The sequence below is a fragment of the Notolabrus celidotus genome, chromosome 5 (genome assembly GCF_009762535.1).
Source record: "Notolabrus celidotus isolate fNotCel1 chromosome 5, fNotCel1.pri, whole genome shotgun sequence".
Classification (NCBI taxonomy): Eukaryota; Metazoa; Chordata; class Actinopteri; order Labriformes; family Labridae; genus Notolabrus; species Notolabrus celidotus.
In genome coordinates, this window is record NC_048276.1 from 33143603 (window position 1) to 33161849 (window position 18247).

General features: G+C 39.3%; 1 protein-coding gene across 2 annotated transcripts in view; it reads right to left on the reverse strand.

The window, feature by feature from the left end:
* castor2 (cytosolic arginine sensor for mTORC1 subunit 2) overlaps positions 1–13965 on the reverse strand; it is a 39567-nt gene extending 25602 nt beyond the window's left edge. For both annotated transcript variants that reach the window (XR_004631269.1, XM_034683743.1), the window contains exon 1: positions 13635–13965. Coding sequence is in view for 1 of the 2 variants with exons in the window: in XM_034683743.1 (XP_034539634.1) it covers positions 13635–13747 (113 nt within the window). In the remaining variant the exon portion in view is untranslated. The remainder of the gene's footprint in view (positions 1–13634) is intronic.
* Positions 13966–18247: the final 4282 nt, after the last annotated feature.

Sequence of the window (18247 nt, forward strand, 5' to 3'; positions counted from 1 at the left end):
TTTGCAGAGCCGTCTGAGCTTTTCTGCAGCTGGACTGATTATGACCCGGTTGCGCTCCCGGCTGACACCTGACCACGTTCACATGCTCATTCTTAATAAGAACGAGTAGGACGAAAACTAGACTCTCTGAGTCTGAAGCATGTTTCTGTTATTAGTTAAGACTATATAAGACAATGTCCACTGAGATTATTTGGATGAGCCTGATCGTTGATAATCAGTGTTAAACATGCATTTTGTTGCTGTTAGGGGGAAAACAACGTTTTTGACATTATTTTTGACTTAAGAAAACTCATAGTTTTAGTATGGATTAATCGATAATTGATAGATAACATTTAGAAAAATCGATAAAATTCTTGAAAAGTGAAACATTAATAAATTCATGTCAGTAAGATATTATAATACAAACAGCAAAAATGACTTATTACGGTTCAGGTCTTCAACAACCACACAAACTACATGCCACTTGAGTTCTAGAGGTACTTTGCAAATCACTTGATTTTTGATAAAAGTGACAAAAACATCCACCAGAAACTGTACATGTCAGGATGCAGGGGAGTGGGACATAATTGCGGACTGGGAGGGGAGCGGATTTCTGAAAGTTATCCCATAGGAATAACCACTAATATCACAAGCGATGAAAAGGGAAAAGGGGAAAAGACAATAATAATAAGCAAAAACAACCAAAACAAAACTGGGGCAAGGCAAACTAAACCACCACCAGGAGACCCTGGAAAAACTCCTCAGGAAACACAACGATGGCCAAAGGGGCTTTAAAGGGTGAACAGAAAATGCTTGGGTGAAAAATAGGTCCAGTGAAAACTAACTACTGAACTAAAGACACACTTTGATTGCTCAAACACACAGAGGGAACCTCTCACTATCTCTGAAGGTGAGACAATGAATCAGCATAGAGCATTGACACTCAGTTATATATAAACTACCCACACCTGGTCTCTATCAGGACCAATCAGCCACACACACACACCTGACTGCTCTGGGATGACTCCCCCACGAAACTCATAAAGTAGAAAGAGTGAGTGCCCCTCACAGTACAACAGAGGTGGGTGTGGCCATTCTGTCCAAAAAGTGAAGCCAAAAAGAAAGTGGCTGTTTCCGAAACGGCCTGCTACATACTACTTACTAATGTAGTAGGCAGTAGGTATTGCCTACTACATACTGCATTTGAATTTAGTATGTAGTATGACTGTTCTGTCCGATCTGTCATGCAGCATGCTGAGCCAGACTTCGCTGGATTTCCGGTTTCAGAAAGCGGAAGTAAACAACGGCGAAGCCGATAAATAAAATGCATATTTAGCATCCATTTATGATTTGAAAAGTTAGGAAGTGGTTTATATGTAATTTGATAACTTTCACAGCACCCAAAAACGGATTTCCTCCCGTCAAAAAATGAGGAAAAAGAAAAAGCAGAACGAGCGCTGTGCATTATGGGAAACAGTACGCGAGGCAGACTGGTCCGATGCATACTGAGATATTTTCCCGAATCAGTAGACATCCGGGGAGTTTTGGCATACTGCAGATTTTGCTCTTGTTCACATACTACTTACTACATACTGAATTTTGGACATATCAGTACGTACTGCTAGTATAGTAAGCGATTTCGGAAACAGCCAGTGTCTTGAACCTGCATTCTTTCTAATGGCCAGCAGGGGGCGGTCATAAGACAAAGGTTTTGGTGAGTCAACAAATTAAGTGTTTCTACTTTTTAGTAATTTATTAACATAAAAACATTTTCTTATCATGTTAATGGTCATTAGCTTTTATTCCTCTATTATGCTGATCAGTATTTTGATAAATGTACACATAATGTTACAGTACTCCAGTGTCCATACTAAAGTTTCAAATCATGAGATACATGAGTGTTGGCGTAGTCTCTTGACTTGTTTCAAGGTTCTATGAACAGCTCGTTTCAAAAGCTTTGCAACACTTGGCCTGAATCTGACCTCAAGCTCTGCTGTCCTTTCAGGACAATGTTGAAGATCAAATCCACATGTTATTTAAAGGACACTTCCACCTGGAAGCTCTTTAAAATTTTCCTTGCCTGGAAGGTCCATTTAATCACTCAGCTTTTTCTTCTGCACTTTATTGAGTCAGCATGTCTCTGAAAGTTTCTCATAAGTGTTATTTTCGCACCAAGCTGTAAACATAAATGTATGTATCCATGTTAAATGTGTATTTTTAACATGGGTGCTAATCATAGACTGTATAAATAATGGACGTAGTATCGTGATGTAACCCATCTGTTTCTGAAGCACTGTTTTAAAGCCAATGGCGGAACTCAACCTAACTTTAGCTGTGTTGAGCTAGTGTGACATAAAGAGGCGGGCTTTGAGCCTCCTCGCCAACAGCTACAGTGTTCCCGCCTGTCAATCAAGTCAGCTGTGCCTCTCATAATGGAAAACCTGTTATCTTGATATTTTCAGAATTGCAACGTTATAAGAAAATTCACCCCCTTACAGTGTGTGCTGATAAAGACATGCACTATCCAGCCTACACTCCTTTTTGTTCCAGGCTGTAAACATGTTGATTTCTGCTGTAGAAGATGGCAAGGTTGCCGCTTGGTGCTAATTGACTTTTGGAGTCGGCCTCAAGTGGACATTTGAAGAGCAGCAGTTTTTTTGGCACTTCCACATTGGCTTCATTTCTCAAGACCACTTGCCACTTGATATCGACCCTCTGGTCCAAATATAGACACTGCTAGATGAAAAGAACCAAAAACAAACACAAAAAGATGGCGAAAGTCAAAAGGCTCAAAAACACTGACAAATCAATGGCTGGTGTATCAACGGCTGCATCAGCTTCTTTTGTGCAGTCTACAGATCAACCATGTCATTACCATCCATGTAAATTCAGTCTACCTCTTATGAGGTCCTTATTTATCTCTTGAATGAGTCTCTAGCTCATGTATAGGGCAGGCTGTCTTTCTTTCTGTATTCGAGAGTTATAAAATACGACCACAGCAGATTCTTTAAAGCTGTTTGGCAGAGATAGTTGGCGTCTAACACTCGGTCAGTCTCATATTGTTTGGAAATTTGGTATGAAAATAAAGCCATGAATCTCTAACTGACTTCATTTTTTGTGAACTTTTTTTTAAGACGTGGCAAAACATCTTTGTTTCTTTGTGTCGCCATATAAAAAGACCACTCAAACCACTCTTTCTCTTAACACTCAATATCTCAATTACTTTTCTGTCTGAGATCCAACTGTCAGCCATGAATGCAGAAAATGAAGGACATTGAATAGGAGGAAATAAATAAGCTTGAAATTACGCCCAGCAGACTTTCCTCAGCACAAAGGAAAGCAGTCAGCAGAGAGCTGGATAAACAGCATGCACAACACTACTGTGATAATCACATCATTACAGAGCGGCCACTGAAGGCTCACACGTCAGATTTGGCTGAGAGGTGTGAAAAACAACAGGAGGATAACAGAGAGAAGACACCACAATGCAGTCTGCAGAAATGGAAGCATCTCTTAGAATGAAAGAAGCTGTCAGAGGACTTTGATTTGCAGAGCAGGATGATGAGTTTTTGTCTCGCACCTGGGTTAATAATACCCCTCTAATCATAATCATGTCATTACCAGCTCTTTTTAATGACTTACTCTGTTATACGGCCCCGTGTTCCATCCAGATTAACAGTGAAACAGCAAATCACTGCGCAGATTAAATGTTTTATCCTCCACTGAGGGGGAGATCACTGAACATTTAGCCAGCATTACTCACATTCTGTGTGCATGTAAGGAACTTCACAGGGAGTCTTCATATGAGTTTAAGCTCTGCAAAACACTCACAAGCTCATCTGAGGCAAACACAACAAACATGTTTGTGAAAAAATAACCGACCAGAGGGAACGCAGGCATAGAAATGAGGAGGAAATATCACACAAAGAAGTGAATGGGTTGAGTTTATCTGGTGAGGTTATCTAAATCTACAGTTTGTATATCTAGGGCTTGGTATTGAACAGCATTGATTTGCAGGTGGCAACTCAAATGTGTCCATAGCAGGAAGAATAAAAGATGTTGGAGTGCATTTACTCTCCGATTGTCCTAAACTAAATGAGTCAGGGTTTATTGAAGCAAAGCCCTTGATTTGAAGCTGCATTCATCAATTTTTGAAACATTTTGGGTCAGGAGAAGAAAAGGTCACAATTAATCACCTCCTTCAGAGTCGTGGTAAAGATAAAAAGATGAACAAGCAGGTGCAGCTCAAAAAATTAGAATATTGTGAAGAAGTTCAATATTTTTGTCACTCAAGTCAGAAAGTGAAAGTCATATATTATATTGATCTATTACACCTAGAGTGACATATTTCAAGCCTTTATTCCTTGTTACTTTGAAGATTATGGCTTACAGATAATGAAAACCAAAAGTCAGTGTCTCAGAAAATTAGAATATTATATAAGTTCAATAAAAAAAGGGCATTTTAAACAGAAATGTCAGGCTTCTGAAAAGTATTTTCATTTCTATGCACTCAATACTTGGTTGGGCTTCCTTTTGCATGAATTACAGCATCAATGTGGCGTAGCATGGAGACAATCAGCCTGTGGCACTGATGAGGTGTAATGGAAGCCCAGGTTGCTTTGATAGCGGCCTTTAGGTCATCTGCATTGTTGGGTCTGGTGTCTCTCATCTTCCTCTTGACAATACCACATAGATTCTCTATGTGGTTCAGGTCAGGAGAGTTTGCTGGCCAATCAAGGACAGTAACACCATGGTCACTGAACCAGCTTTTGGTACTTTTGGTACTTTTGGCTGTGTGGGCACGTGCCAAGTCCTGCTGGAACCTCAGGAAACACAGTGGACCCACACCAGCAGATGACATGGCACCCCAAATCATCACTGACTGTGGAAACTTCAAACTGGACTTCAAGCAATGTGGATTCTGTGCCTCTCCTCTTTTCCTCCAGACTCTGGGACCTTGACTTACAAATGAAATGCTAATTTTCATCTGAAAAGAGGACTTGGACCACTGAGCAACAGTCCAGTCCTTTTTCTCCTTAGCCCAGGTAAGATACCTCTGACGTTGTCTCTGGTTCAGGAGTGGCTTTACACAAGGAATGCAACATTTGTAGTCCATGGATACGTCTGTGCAAAGTGGCTCTTGATGCGCTGACTCCAGCATCCACTCGCTGTGAAGCTCTCCCACATTCTTGAATGGGTTTTGTTTGACGATCCTCTCCAGGCTGTGGTTCCTTGTTGCTTGTGCACCTTTTTCTACCACACTTTTTCCTTCCAATCAACGTTCTATGGATATGCTCGAATACAGCTCTCTGTGAACAACCAGCTTCTTTAGCAATGGCCTTTTGTGGCTTACCCTCCTTGTGGAGAGTGTCAGTGACTGTCTTCAGCACATCTGTCAAGTCAGATGTGACATGATAGTGTCCCTACTGAACCAGACTGAGAGACCATTTAGAGTCTCAAACCTTTGCAGGTGTTTTGAGTTTATTAGCTGATTAGGGTGTGACACCATGAGTTTCCAATATTACATTTTTTCACAATATTCTAATTTTCTGAGACACTGAATTTTGGGTTTTCATTATCTGTAAACCATAATCTTCACAATTACAAGATTTAAAGCTTGAAATATGTCACTCTATGTGTAATAGATCAATATAATATATGAGTTTTACTTACTGAGTGACAAAAAATATTGAACTTTTTCATGATATTCTCATTTTTTGAGCTGCACCTGTAAATACTTTTTTTCTCCACCAACTCCTGAGAATGTATCTGCTGCTAAATGCTTCACTTCACAGCTAGGAGCTAACTTCTTCTGTTTGCTGTTTTGTTTTGCTTGACGGATGATGTAAAGAGGGTTTAAAGACCTTTTCCCCCAAACAAGCTGCCAGCTGCTGGAAACCAGGTCAACCTTATTGAAGTTTTCAGGCTGGAAAGTGTCCAGAGGAGGCTAAAAATCTATATGTTGTTGGGAGGACCCGCAGAGATGGATTAAAAACACTGAGTTAATCAATAAAAGCAGCAAACTTCTTGGAACACTTCTGTCCTTTGATTCATTGTTGGTATAAAATGATTGATTAATTCAGCTTTAACACTGATGCATCTTGCATTTTTGTATTTGGCTGTATTCACACACAACTCCTAAAAACTTCTTGAAATGTTCCAGGTGGGCTGCATGTGTGAACACAGACTGCCTAAACTTCACCCTGATATTACCTGGACTTTTTCCTCCCAGCCCTCTAGTGATCAACATGAATCTGGTGTGAGAACACAGCAGGAGGTATTTGCAACAATTCCCCACAAGCAAGCGGGCAGGGGTGATGGAGCTGATTGAAAACATGCCAACAGTGTTTTAAGACAACCACAGTGAAGACATCTGCATGTCTGTTTGAACCAAGCGGCAACCTCATTCCGCGAGAACTGAAGCCAATGCGGAAGTGTTAAAAAACTGCAGTTCATCAAGTGTCCACTTGAGGCTGGCTTCGGAAGTACCAGAAGCCACATACACACCAATTCAAAAAAGCCGATCTTTACAGCAGAAATAAACATGTTTACAGTCTGGTACAAAAAGCGAGTGTAGTCGCGATAGCTAATTTCTCGATCGGCACACACTGTACAGGGGGTGAAATTTTTCATAACGCGGCAATTTAGAAGATATTAAGATTACGAGTTTTCCATTATGAGACACACAGCTGACTTGATTGACAGGTGGGAACACTGCAGCTGTTGGCGAGGAGGCTCAAAGCCCGCCTCTTTACCTCACACTCGCTTGACAGCAGTTTGGTTGAGTTCAACATTTCCAATATGGCTGCTGCCGTCGATTGGCCTCAAAACAGCGCTTCAGAAACAGATGGGTGACATCACGTCATGGATACTACGTCCATTATTTATACAGTCTATGGTTTGAACAGAGCGCTGATATAAATGCAAAAACTAAGTGCATGTTCGAGGTGCTTCAACTAGGGATGGGAATTTACCGTAATCCTTGTAATCGATTACTCAAATTTCCTAACGAACGATTACTCGAGTACTCGCAATTATTATTTTTTTTAACCATAAACAAAAATAAATAAATAAAAGTCTGTCGGACACGGAGCTACCGGACCAGAGTTGCAGTAAGTTCTGCTGCCTTTTCTTCAGACATCTTTTCCTCTCTCGTAGTTGTTGTTCTCTGTGATGGTAGCTTGTACTCCGGCTCGACTAACGCGATAAGCTCTTTGAAGCTTTCTCCTTCCACAAAACTTAATGGGAGCATATCTCCACTTACCATTGTGGTTATTATCAGGCTAATCTTCTCCGCTCTGGTTTCATCACAATGACGCGTGCTAACAGGGTTAGCAAAAGACGTGATGCTAGACTGCCTGTTATCCGTCTCCGCTGTTTTCTCCTTGTTTTTTAAGCGTATGTGGTTAAACATCAAACTAGTATTTCTATGGTATGCAAGTTTAACGCCACATATCTTGCAATGCACATTAACTTTGGCGTTTTTTCGAAGTACTTCCAGACATCACTTTTTTCAACTGACATGCCTCAGGTGTCACAGATGGTTATCTGTTTGTTGTGCTTTTGCTTTCGGTTGAATAACGTGTCCCTAAAGTGTTGCCGTAGCTGCCGTAAAACAGTTGTTTTTGCTGAAATCTGTCTCGGTGTGTTCTAAAGCTGAAGCCGTGGTCGGAGAAGTCAAACGTTTATATCCCGTTAATTATTTTCCTACCTAGTATATTCAGTTAGGCGAAAACAAAAAGCACATGGTCACACATGTAATGCTGTATGAGTTCAAGTTATCTTGCCAGATGTGCGAATAACAAAATGCCATTCGAATAATGGGGTCAACAGCGAGTACTCAAGTACTCGAGTACTAGTACCCATCCCTAGCTTCAACTGTAATCAAGTTGTAAAATTTACACTTGTTTTAATTGGACTCCTATCCTCATCACAGTATTCAACAAAGAACCAATTTACTGACAGCGTATTCCTCTGCTGCGGTAGGTGGCACCATGCCACCTAAAGTCTACCTTCTTTCACTTTATAGACATATATATATAAATTATGTTTATTCTGCAAGCAGAGGACATAAAATCAGACTGCATGTTGCTTTTTAACACAAATACTGTCAAGGTTCTTTCTCTTTGGATTCCAGCCACAGAGAAAATCCCCCTTTTTCATCAGCTGCAAGATCTAACTCCAATCCATCTTTTGAGTCATTGGTGTCTCTGTCTGATACTCTGAGATTTTCCTTTGAAAGGCCTGAAGTAAAGCGAGGAGCCTGCAGACTTATGATTTTATTTTGTCTTGTAGATTTTCTTCAATGAATACTGAAAGTTGCAAGTGACTGAAAAAACAGATTTCAACAGGAAAAAAAAAGTTTGATGAAGCAAATCAGGAGAGAAAAGTAGGAGGCTCAACACAACACCATGATAAGGATGAAAGTCTGCTGTTGAAGGGGAGGAGGTTTGAAGGTGTGCCGAGGTTTTCTGCTCCAGCAGCATGACACAGACTCTGGGAGTGCAGAGAAAACTCAGCTGGAAGGAAACACGAGGAGGAGAGAAAAACACAAGAAAAATAAACGAGTTGCAAAAAGAGAGTCATCCAAAGGACACTGAAGTTCTTCAGTTAAACGATATGAACTTATGTAATCACTAATGGACGGCTGCCATGACAAGCAAAACATCCAACCTCTGAAAAAGGTGCACCATTTAAGAATTCACCCTAAACACTGAATCCTTTGTCCAGCTCGCCCTGAGAAGCTCTGGTTTGTTTCCCTTACATCACATTCAGGCTCCTCTCTGTGATTTCCTGCTCCACTATCACCAAACTGAAAAGGAACAAACTGCAGTGAGAACTGATGCTCATGGTGCTCATATGACCTGGAAACCACAGGCGGGGAGTTCAAACAAAGACCACCATGCAGAGCTGAAGTTACAGGAACTAAATGTCAATCGCTCACACGTGCTGGCTCACTCATTTGTATCAAAATCCAGAAATAATGAAAATATTACACTCACTATGACACTCAGTTAGAAGAGGAGGTGGTCTGAGATCAGCCCTTTAAAAATACCTCATTATGAAAATAAAGTGTCTCCACATGCTGCTCTAGAAAGCTTCACTTGTCTTTGCTTCATAATGAACCCTTTTGCTGATTTCCTGTTTTTTATTTAAAGCCACCTTTAACCACAAACAACTTGTTGAGATACAAAACTGCTTTTTGCAAGGGAGTCCTTGCTAAGACACACAGCAGCAGTGAATGTTTCAGACAAACATTAAGCAGCTGCACACACAAACATGACACAACATGATGCTAATGACTATAATGCATTCAAAGGCGTAAAATGACATGCAGACAATATACAACACAGTCAACTACAATCAAAGATGTATCAGGCAGAGCATTTACAGCCAGATACACATGCCTCTATTTTATTCCAAAGTCTCATACTAGGACTTCTGCATTTGACAACGAGTACCCCTTTGAGCTAAGTGTGTTGAAAAGTATCATAATGACTTTTTTACCAGCTATGCACAAAGGATACAAAAAAAAAAGCAACAGTTTAAATTTGGAGTCTGTGGATAAACACAGTGTGGTAACAGTGTGGATACCATCAGCAGAGCTAGCACCAGCAGCCTTCATGCAGGTTAATATCCACATGCCTCTGCTGGTTACACACACATTGCGTTCATTGAGTGGTTATGTGCCAGTTTAACTACACACAGTCTGCAAACAACACAGCTGTGAGTTGCTGCCATCAGCCTGTGCTTGATTACATCTAGGCAGAAGAGCAGAAATACAGAACCGCTCCAGTCTTGATTTTTTAATTTTTTTTGGTGGGGAGGGGGCTTTTTTCGCCTTTTATTAACAGGACAGCTGAAGAGAGACAGGAAACGTTGGGAGTAGGGAGTGGGGGAAGACATGCAGTGAATGGTCGACCGTCCAGGAGTCGAACCGGCAACCTCTGTGTTGAGGACTATAGCCTCTATATGTGTAATGCTTAGAACGCTAGGCCACCAACGCCCCTACAGTCTAAATTAAAAAAAAAAAAAAAAAAAAAAAAAAAAAACCAAGACCACAAGATCATTTTTGTCAGTCATCTCCATGCAGACACAGTGTGATTATTATCCTGGAGCCATGCACATTTAAAATTAATCAAACATCATGAGGCAATTGCACCTATGTGTGGAATATGGATGACCATTTCAAGCCAAAATACTATTCGACCCTGTTCAAGCATGATTTGGTGCATGTCATGCCCACGTTTCCTGTTACTCTCAAGCTGTCACTTCACTAATCTCTAATCTCAAAAAAAAAAAAAAAAGAAAGTCACCATAGGGGCTCTATATACTGTAGCATTGTGACAGTAGTCTTCAACCAGAGCTACAGCCCTGGCTTGGTAGCAGCCCTGGCTTAGTAGCAGCATTTGACCGGCCGACAATAATTCAAATATTAATAACTAATTCAACCGACTTGTAATTCTGTTGCCAACTAGCAAGGATGACAACTTCTACTTCTACTTGTTAAACCTACTTAGCATGCTCACCATGGCTGTATGCTACTAACTCATGATCCCTGTCCTCTTTCACAAGCTATGCTAACATTAGTAGCAGCTCAGCTGGAGGCTCTTTATGTCCTGTGTCAACCCAAACACATCACACAAACGCTGATTTACAATGTGGCACTGATTTTTTTTTACTCGTATCAACTATCTTACTTTTAAAGTGTGACAAAAATACAGCCTACATTTTGACCCATTTCTTTTTAACACTTACTCTAGTGTTCTTATCGCTCTTCGTCATATGAAGTCATCATACCTGATACCTAAGTTCTGTAATAACAGGCCACAAATAGTCTCTTGCTTCAGACTGACAGTATCAGAGCTACAGCAGCATGCGGTGACTAACATGTTGGTGCAGTAACAGAGCATAATTTATCATGGTGTGTTAACTTCCTCTCTCACACACACACACCCATAAACAGTAAGTTCAGACTCTAAAGATCTGGAAGCAATAAATATCACTTTAATGACCAAATAAATCTCTCTATTAGGTTCTGACAGAGAAGTCCGCCAGAACGATATGTTAACAGATTTAAGCTTATTGCATATACATTGATATCAACATATGTTTGAAGATTTGTAACCACACACTGGAGCAAAAATAAAAAACACCCTACAGATCAGATCTGCTCATTTTGAGACAGTATCTCTATTTTATAGTTTATCCAGCAGAGACTGTTTACAAGTTCATTTCTCTTTTACTGCACAAAGTCTCACTAAATACATTTTTAAAAACTCTTAACTCACCACATTTTGAATGTTATTCTAAATTAAGGTGGCCAGTTCACCTTATTAAAATAATCAACACCTTTGCACATGAGTGTAAAAGTGTTGAGCTGCACCTAAATATTGATGTCACAGGATGATATGTTGACATGTATACCTCTGCAGCTTCTCTTACTAGACTTGTGCAACAGCTGTGGCTGGCTTTTTTCCACCAGCAAAACAAACCAGTTCACACTCTGACAGGTATTTGGCATGGTTGGAAATAACAGAATATGTCTTATGTTACAGCAAACATGACGAGGGCTGTTTGAAGCAGCAACCACAACATGGTTAAACAAGAACACAAGGATTAGACTCTGCAAGGTGCACACATTGAAACAACAAAGCTGAGTACAAAGGGTTTATATCATCAAATATAATCATTTGTTATTATGTATATTTACATTATTACGCATGTCAAATTAAAAAATTATGACTGGTGTAATAATAGATGGAAAAAATAGCTGGAAACCTCACATAAAACATGTTCAATCCAAGCTGTCTCCAAGCATTTCAGTTCTCGCCAAAGCCAAGAACATTCTGAAACATAAATCACTACTTATCTCTACTGTTCACTTATTTCACCATATCTCAGTTACTGTACTGAGGTTTGGGGAAACACTTCTAAAAGCTCACTGCAACCACTGCCAGTACTACAGAAAAGAGCCATCAGAATAGTTCACAATGTTGATTTCTGTGAACACACAAATTCATTGTTCCTCAAATCCAAAATATTGAAATTATTTAAAACTGCACAAATTGTGTATAAGGCAAGGACAAATCTTCTGCCAGGAAATATTCAAAGATTATTCTTTGAAAGAGAGGGGGCTTATAACTTAAGAGGGAAGTTAAGATTAAAGGTGCTGAGTGTTCGGACCACAAGGAGAACTTTTTGTATTTCAATCTGTGGAGTAAAACTGTGGAACAGACTCAACATGGAGCTACAGCAATGTCAGAACATAATCAAGTTCAAGAAGAGGTATAAATAAATAATTTTCATGAGGTACAAGGAGGAAGTCAAGTGTTGAGAATCATGAGGGGTTTGCTTTTGATTGTAGGTGTAAATATGAAGATAGGAGATGAATATGTGTTTTGTGGGAGTGCACTCTTATAATTCCAGAAAATAGTGAATAAAGGGGTAGGATTAGATAAGTTTAACTTCTTCCTACTCCCTTTCACACATGTAAAGTCAAATGTTTCAGTGCTTGCTAATGGAAGTGATTGATTTGGTTTTTTTTGTATAACTATTTCTTCTTTTTTACTTGTATGTTGTTTTTTTTCCATTTTACTTTCACATGTTCGAAATAAATACATCAAATCAAATCAAATCCGCTGACTGATGGTAAACATTTGGCAACTATTTGGATTGTCAGTTCACCGTCTGCATGATTTCTTTTTGCAAGAGAAGCATCTAATGGTTCCAGCTACAGCAGTATGAGGATTAGCTGCTCTATATTATGCATTTCAAACCTGATTATACTTTTGTTGTGCATCTTTTAACAAGATATTTTAAAACTTAGCAGTGCAGATGACCCTGTTTGAAGGCCTAGTTGACTGGAGTCTGTAAAGAAAGTGAAGATTGTTCACTTGGAGCCATATTTAAGATGAATCCTAGTGAAACAGACTGTGTGTTATCAGAGACTTGTCAGCACAGAGGGACTTTTGATGAGCAGCTCACTGCCTGTGTGAGGCTGTCAGGGCAGACACTGGCTGTGTGTCAGTTAAGTGAGCTAATTTGCTTAGTCTAATATTAATAGACTGTGGAGGTAATAAAACAGTGCAACAGAACAAGGCAATGACAAGTATGTAGGCCTGCTGTGATGTCATTTAAATGGTTATTTAATTAAACTTTACCCCTGGTTAACAATGATGTTAACAACATCAACTAACAGTGTATGTCTTGCACTGTTTGCTCAAGTTTGGTTGAAAACATTCATGTGAAAAGGATTAAAAGAGACTGGACAAACACATACACACATACAGTAGAGACACACACACCCCCATTGGCGTCGACCCAGCTACAGATGGCACAAAGCTACAAAATGACACTACAGAACAAGGATAGGCCTGGAAACTGGTGGCAGTGACTAAACACACACCCGGCTGCTCCTGAAATAACACACATACTGCCCATACAAACACTAACACAACTACAGGAACAAGCTGGATGCAGAAATGAATAGCATTGTCAGAAAACTACATGCAGCAGCCTCCGACATTAGTTTACTGTAATGTGGAGAGCAGCAGGATCCTCGCAGTAAACACGTCCAGCACTGAGCTTCATGTTAAAAACAACAATGACACTGTACGTGTCCGTGCACATACAGCCTCTGTGAAGTTACATACCTTGTTTTGGAGGCCAAGAAAGCGAGTTTGATTAATCCGTGAGTGCAAATCTGGATCCCCTCTTTTTCTATACTCGCCACTTTCAAGCTGTGCTCTAAAATATGAAGCTCCATCTTTTACGTCTTCTCATTTGAGGAACGACTAAAATGTAAAAAAAAAATAACCTAAACACTTTCAAATAGGATGCATAAATAAATAAATACACTCATACGGCAGGCTAATGCGCTTTAAATACAGAAAGAAAGAGCGAGGCAGGGTGGAATACAGAAAAGCAAAGAGGTAAGAGCGGACCTGCTGTCAAACCTATAAGGGGACCGCTTTCACTTCCGGCTACATGTTTTCAAAATAAAAGTCTGATCGCCAACTATTCAGCAGAACGTGCATAAGAAAACCCCTACACCCTTTTTTGAATTTAGTATAAAAAAAACTACAACACTTAAGATCTTTAAAATATATTAAAAAAGCACATCCAAGACAGATGAGAGAATTTAAAAGAAACACAGTTGGCACAACAAGCTCTTTTGTACATAGCTAATTCTAACTATTCTGTGCTTCTGTACATACTTTATTATTTTATTTCATTTTATCTTTATTTTATTTATTTCGTATTTATATCTTATTGTATTCCTTCTTTCTATTAACATTTGGACATTCTTACATACTGTTTATAAGAGCATAGTGTAATGATTATTACATTCAGTATCTTTAAAATAAATTACAGTCAATATTTCAAACCCAAATTGCTATTGCAACAAGTATCTTTGTGGATACCCCATTCAAAATATTGTAATGAGTTTGTTTTGTTTTGGGAGCTATGAAGAATTATTTAATGATAAATGAATAATACTTCTTGAATAGATTTGCAACATAGAGTTTCTATAGGATTTTATGGTTTATGAGATATTACATATATGTTTGTAGCCACGCCATGACCTTAGAAACCATTTTCTGCCTCTCAAGTTTTAAATGCACAAACATTTATCAACATTTTAAAAGTGTATTATATTTGGTGACATTTGTGTGATTAAAATATACATGACTCATACTAACGTGTAAAAATAGGCAATTTTTGTTAAAAAGGTGAGGTCAGGCTATTCTTTTGGGTGTCGAACACATTAGGCGAGCTGTTTTTCCATTTTTCTAATATCTGTAAATACGTCTTTAATTTATTTTGAAGGAAACCCCTGAAAGCGGAAGTCGACTCTTTCTCCAGGCTCCAGCAGCTTTGCGGACCTTTTAAATGGGTGAGCAGAGGACCGCTGTTCCCCATGTTTGCTCTCCGACTGGAATAGTTAGCAGCTGGTCGGACTGAAACAAACAACTTGCCATTCAAACTAAGGGGGCGGGTCCGCTGCGGAGCATGGCATCATGGGAAATGAGGTTCTTTAGCATATTATACAGGTAGGCTTGTAAGTGTAACGTGAGAGCAAACTGGATTTTGATAAGTACCACGATTATGAGAGCTGTTTTCTAGTTAAAATTATGGGATCTAATTTAGGGGGGTCATATATATTCCTATCGAAATGTAAGTGAACAAAGAAAGTTTGATGTTGAAGCTTAAAAATACCTATATTATTATACAGCATACCCCATTGTATATCCTTAGCTTCTTAAACCCAGAGAAAACCAGCATTGTTATCTCAAGATAATGAGATACATTAACATACCTGCCAACATTGGACTGTGATAAATTGGGAGATTTTCTGGAGTATTGTAAAATCAGCCTATAACCAGCAACCCGTCCATATATAACCCTGAACTGCAGATTAATACATTTAACAAACGATATGTAAGTCAAATACTTTAAATGTCTCTTAATTTCAAGGTTTGCAGTAAAATATAGCAATGAAACATACAACATTTAAAAAAATGCATGTCTTACAAATATGACAAAATTCATGAACATGTTGAAGAGTGAGAGCAGAGTGAGCCACTGCAGAGAGGAGTGACGCACACAAATTCCAGTTAGGTTTGTGTTGACACCATATTTTGATGCTAACACCATTATAGTATTACTTCAATGCAGTTTTGAATTAAGGAGTCACTGTACCATGAATCTACATCTCTATGTGCTGTTTAAAGTCATTTATCTGGGTCCTTTAAATCATATTTATTACCTACAGCTAAAGGTTATCTGACCTACTGTAACCTCTACATCCTCAGCGTCTGCTGCTTTCTGCTCGCTCTTTATTTAAAGAAGGAAGAGATTTCCTCTGCCTCTCCACCTGAGGTTATCAGGTAGAGTTTAGTGATTTAATAACTTCACCTGTGATATTGTGATAGTGACACTGTCATTCACGCAGCTCTAAACTCTCCTGATGAACTTTAAAGAGGATGCTGCGTTATTGCCATAGACTGTATAAATAATGGACGTAGTATCCGTGACGTCACCCATCTGTTCCTGAGCGATGTTTTGACGCCAATCGATGGCGGCAGCCATATTGGAAATGCGGAACTCAACCAGGCATAGTTTGACGTAAAGAGGCGGAGTTTGAGCCTCTTAGCCAACAGTTATGTGTTCCCGTCCGGGAGTCAAGTCAGTCATGTCCTTATTTGGGCAAAACATCGTAATCTTAATATCTTCTGAACCATCCCATTCCAAAAAATTTCACCCCCCGCACAGTGTGTGCCTATAGAGAAATTAGCTTTGATTGGTGTGTATGAGGTTTCTGGTGTTTCTGCAGCCAGCCTCAAGCAGATTCTCCATGAATTGCAGTTTATAACACTTCTGCATGGGCTTCATACTTTGAGACTGGAGGTTGCCGCTTGGTTATTGCACATCACAACTTAAGTTAGCTAGCAAGAACAGGGTTAAACCACTTTAATGAGGGATGGATCAAATCTTTAAACAGTGCAGAAGTTTGTTGAACTGATAACAATTCGTCTAATGAACACTTCAGCTACCGGTGTCACAGATCTACCTGTCTCTCGGTATCTGTGTTTCCCCGCTGTCAGAAACCATCTCATGAGCGTCTTTTGGATCAAACCATCTACAGGGAGAGGAGGGGTGGATGTTTTTTGGGGTTTGAATATAAGGCTTAAAGCTGGGGTTGGTAGTCAGATTTAGATACATTTTTTTTATACTGGTTAAAATGATCTTTAGGTCCTGATGGCAATCAATACATAATGTGTTCTTAAAAAAGAGGGAAAAAACACCAACCAATCCCTGCCATCAGGAGACAAATTATGAAACCAATCAGATCCCGTTCTGCCTGCCTCCTGCAAAGTGTACATTTCATGTTTGTTTGTGTTTTTAACTTTCATTATGAGAATGTTTTGGTGTTTTCTTACCGCTGAGTGAGACATGAGTTGATGTAGTGCAAAACACCAACCATGTGCTGAGGACCAGTTTTGAATTGGTCACGATCTTATGGTCACAAATCAGCAGGCGAAGGGGATGGGGTTAGATGGAGTCCTGAGGAAATGCTACATTCAAATTTATGCTAGTTTTCCTTAAGTTAACCCTTTAAGTAGAGGACTTCTTGAAAAACGGTTAGATATTAAAGGATCCCATTAAAAATATAGTAAACAAATGTAATTGAGGTTTTTTAAAAAATGTATTAAAATATCTGATGGGGCACGTGCCTTATAAGTTGAGGGACACTCATTTGATTGATATCAACATGAAATAGGGAGGTTATCGGGAGAAATAACTACTCTGGAGTACAGCGGGAGAAGGGGTTAAAAAGCGGTAGACTCCCGCCTAAATTGGGAGTGTTGGCAGGTCTGATATTAATCCGTCATAATGGAAAGTGTCATTTCATAATAATTGAGTTTGAATGCAAAATGAATAAGTCTTGAGGGAACTACTTAAAACGACTTATCACATTTACATAAGCTTTGTTGTCTCATGATAATGAGATAAATAATCAACATCAAGAGAAAACATCTGGAAATTCTCATTATTACAGAAAAAGGAAGACATGTATGGATGCATGTTGCGTAAGGCTTCCCCAGACAAAAGCTGAATTAAAGCCATCATATTAAATATTCAAGTTGTGTATACACTTAGCGGTAGTACTGCAAATACATTAATGTTGAGTTTATGAACAGCTGCTGCTCATGTTGTTACTTTAGCTGGTTGAGAACTAAAATATTATGATTATTAGCAGCCAGAACACCACATCCATCATGCTTCACAGGCTCTTTCATGCCCTATAAGAGCCTGAAGCTTGTAGTCATGTTTTTATTATGCATGTAAAGTTTATATATGCAGCTTCTTGCAGTTGCAGTATTAGTGGTTGTTGACCTGGTTATTTCCTTTTCTTGCATCTTGTTTGAAGTCTTCAGATGCATTCTTCACAAGTAGTCATAGCTGCCACACCAGCTGTGTGAGCTGTGGTTGGAGTGAAGGCAATTTCAATCTTCAAGGTTAAATTCAGAATAACTGGTATCCCGTTGCGCCTTTATGTGTAAATGGTTAGCCCCTGCTGGGAGGCCACACTGGAAATGCATTTATTTATTGGTTGCAAAAGCACTACATGACTAGAGTGGGCTTTGCTGGGGCAAAATGTCCTTTGATTTTCATCCATCTGCATCCTGGAACATATTCTTTAGATGTTTGAGGATGTAGGTTGTTAACAAGATTTCTTTCTTACTCCTTTCTTCATCTC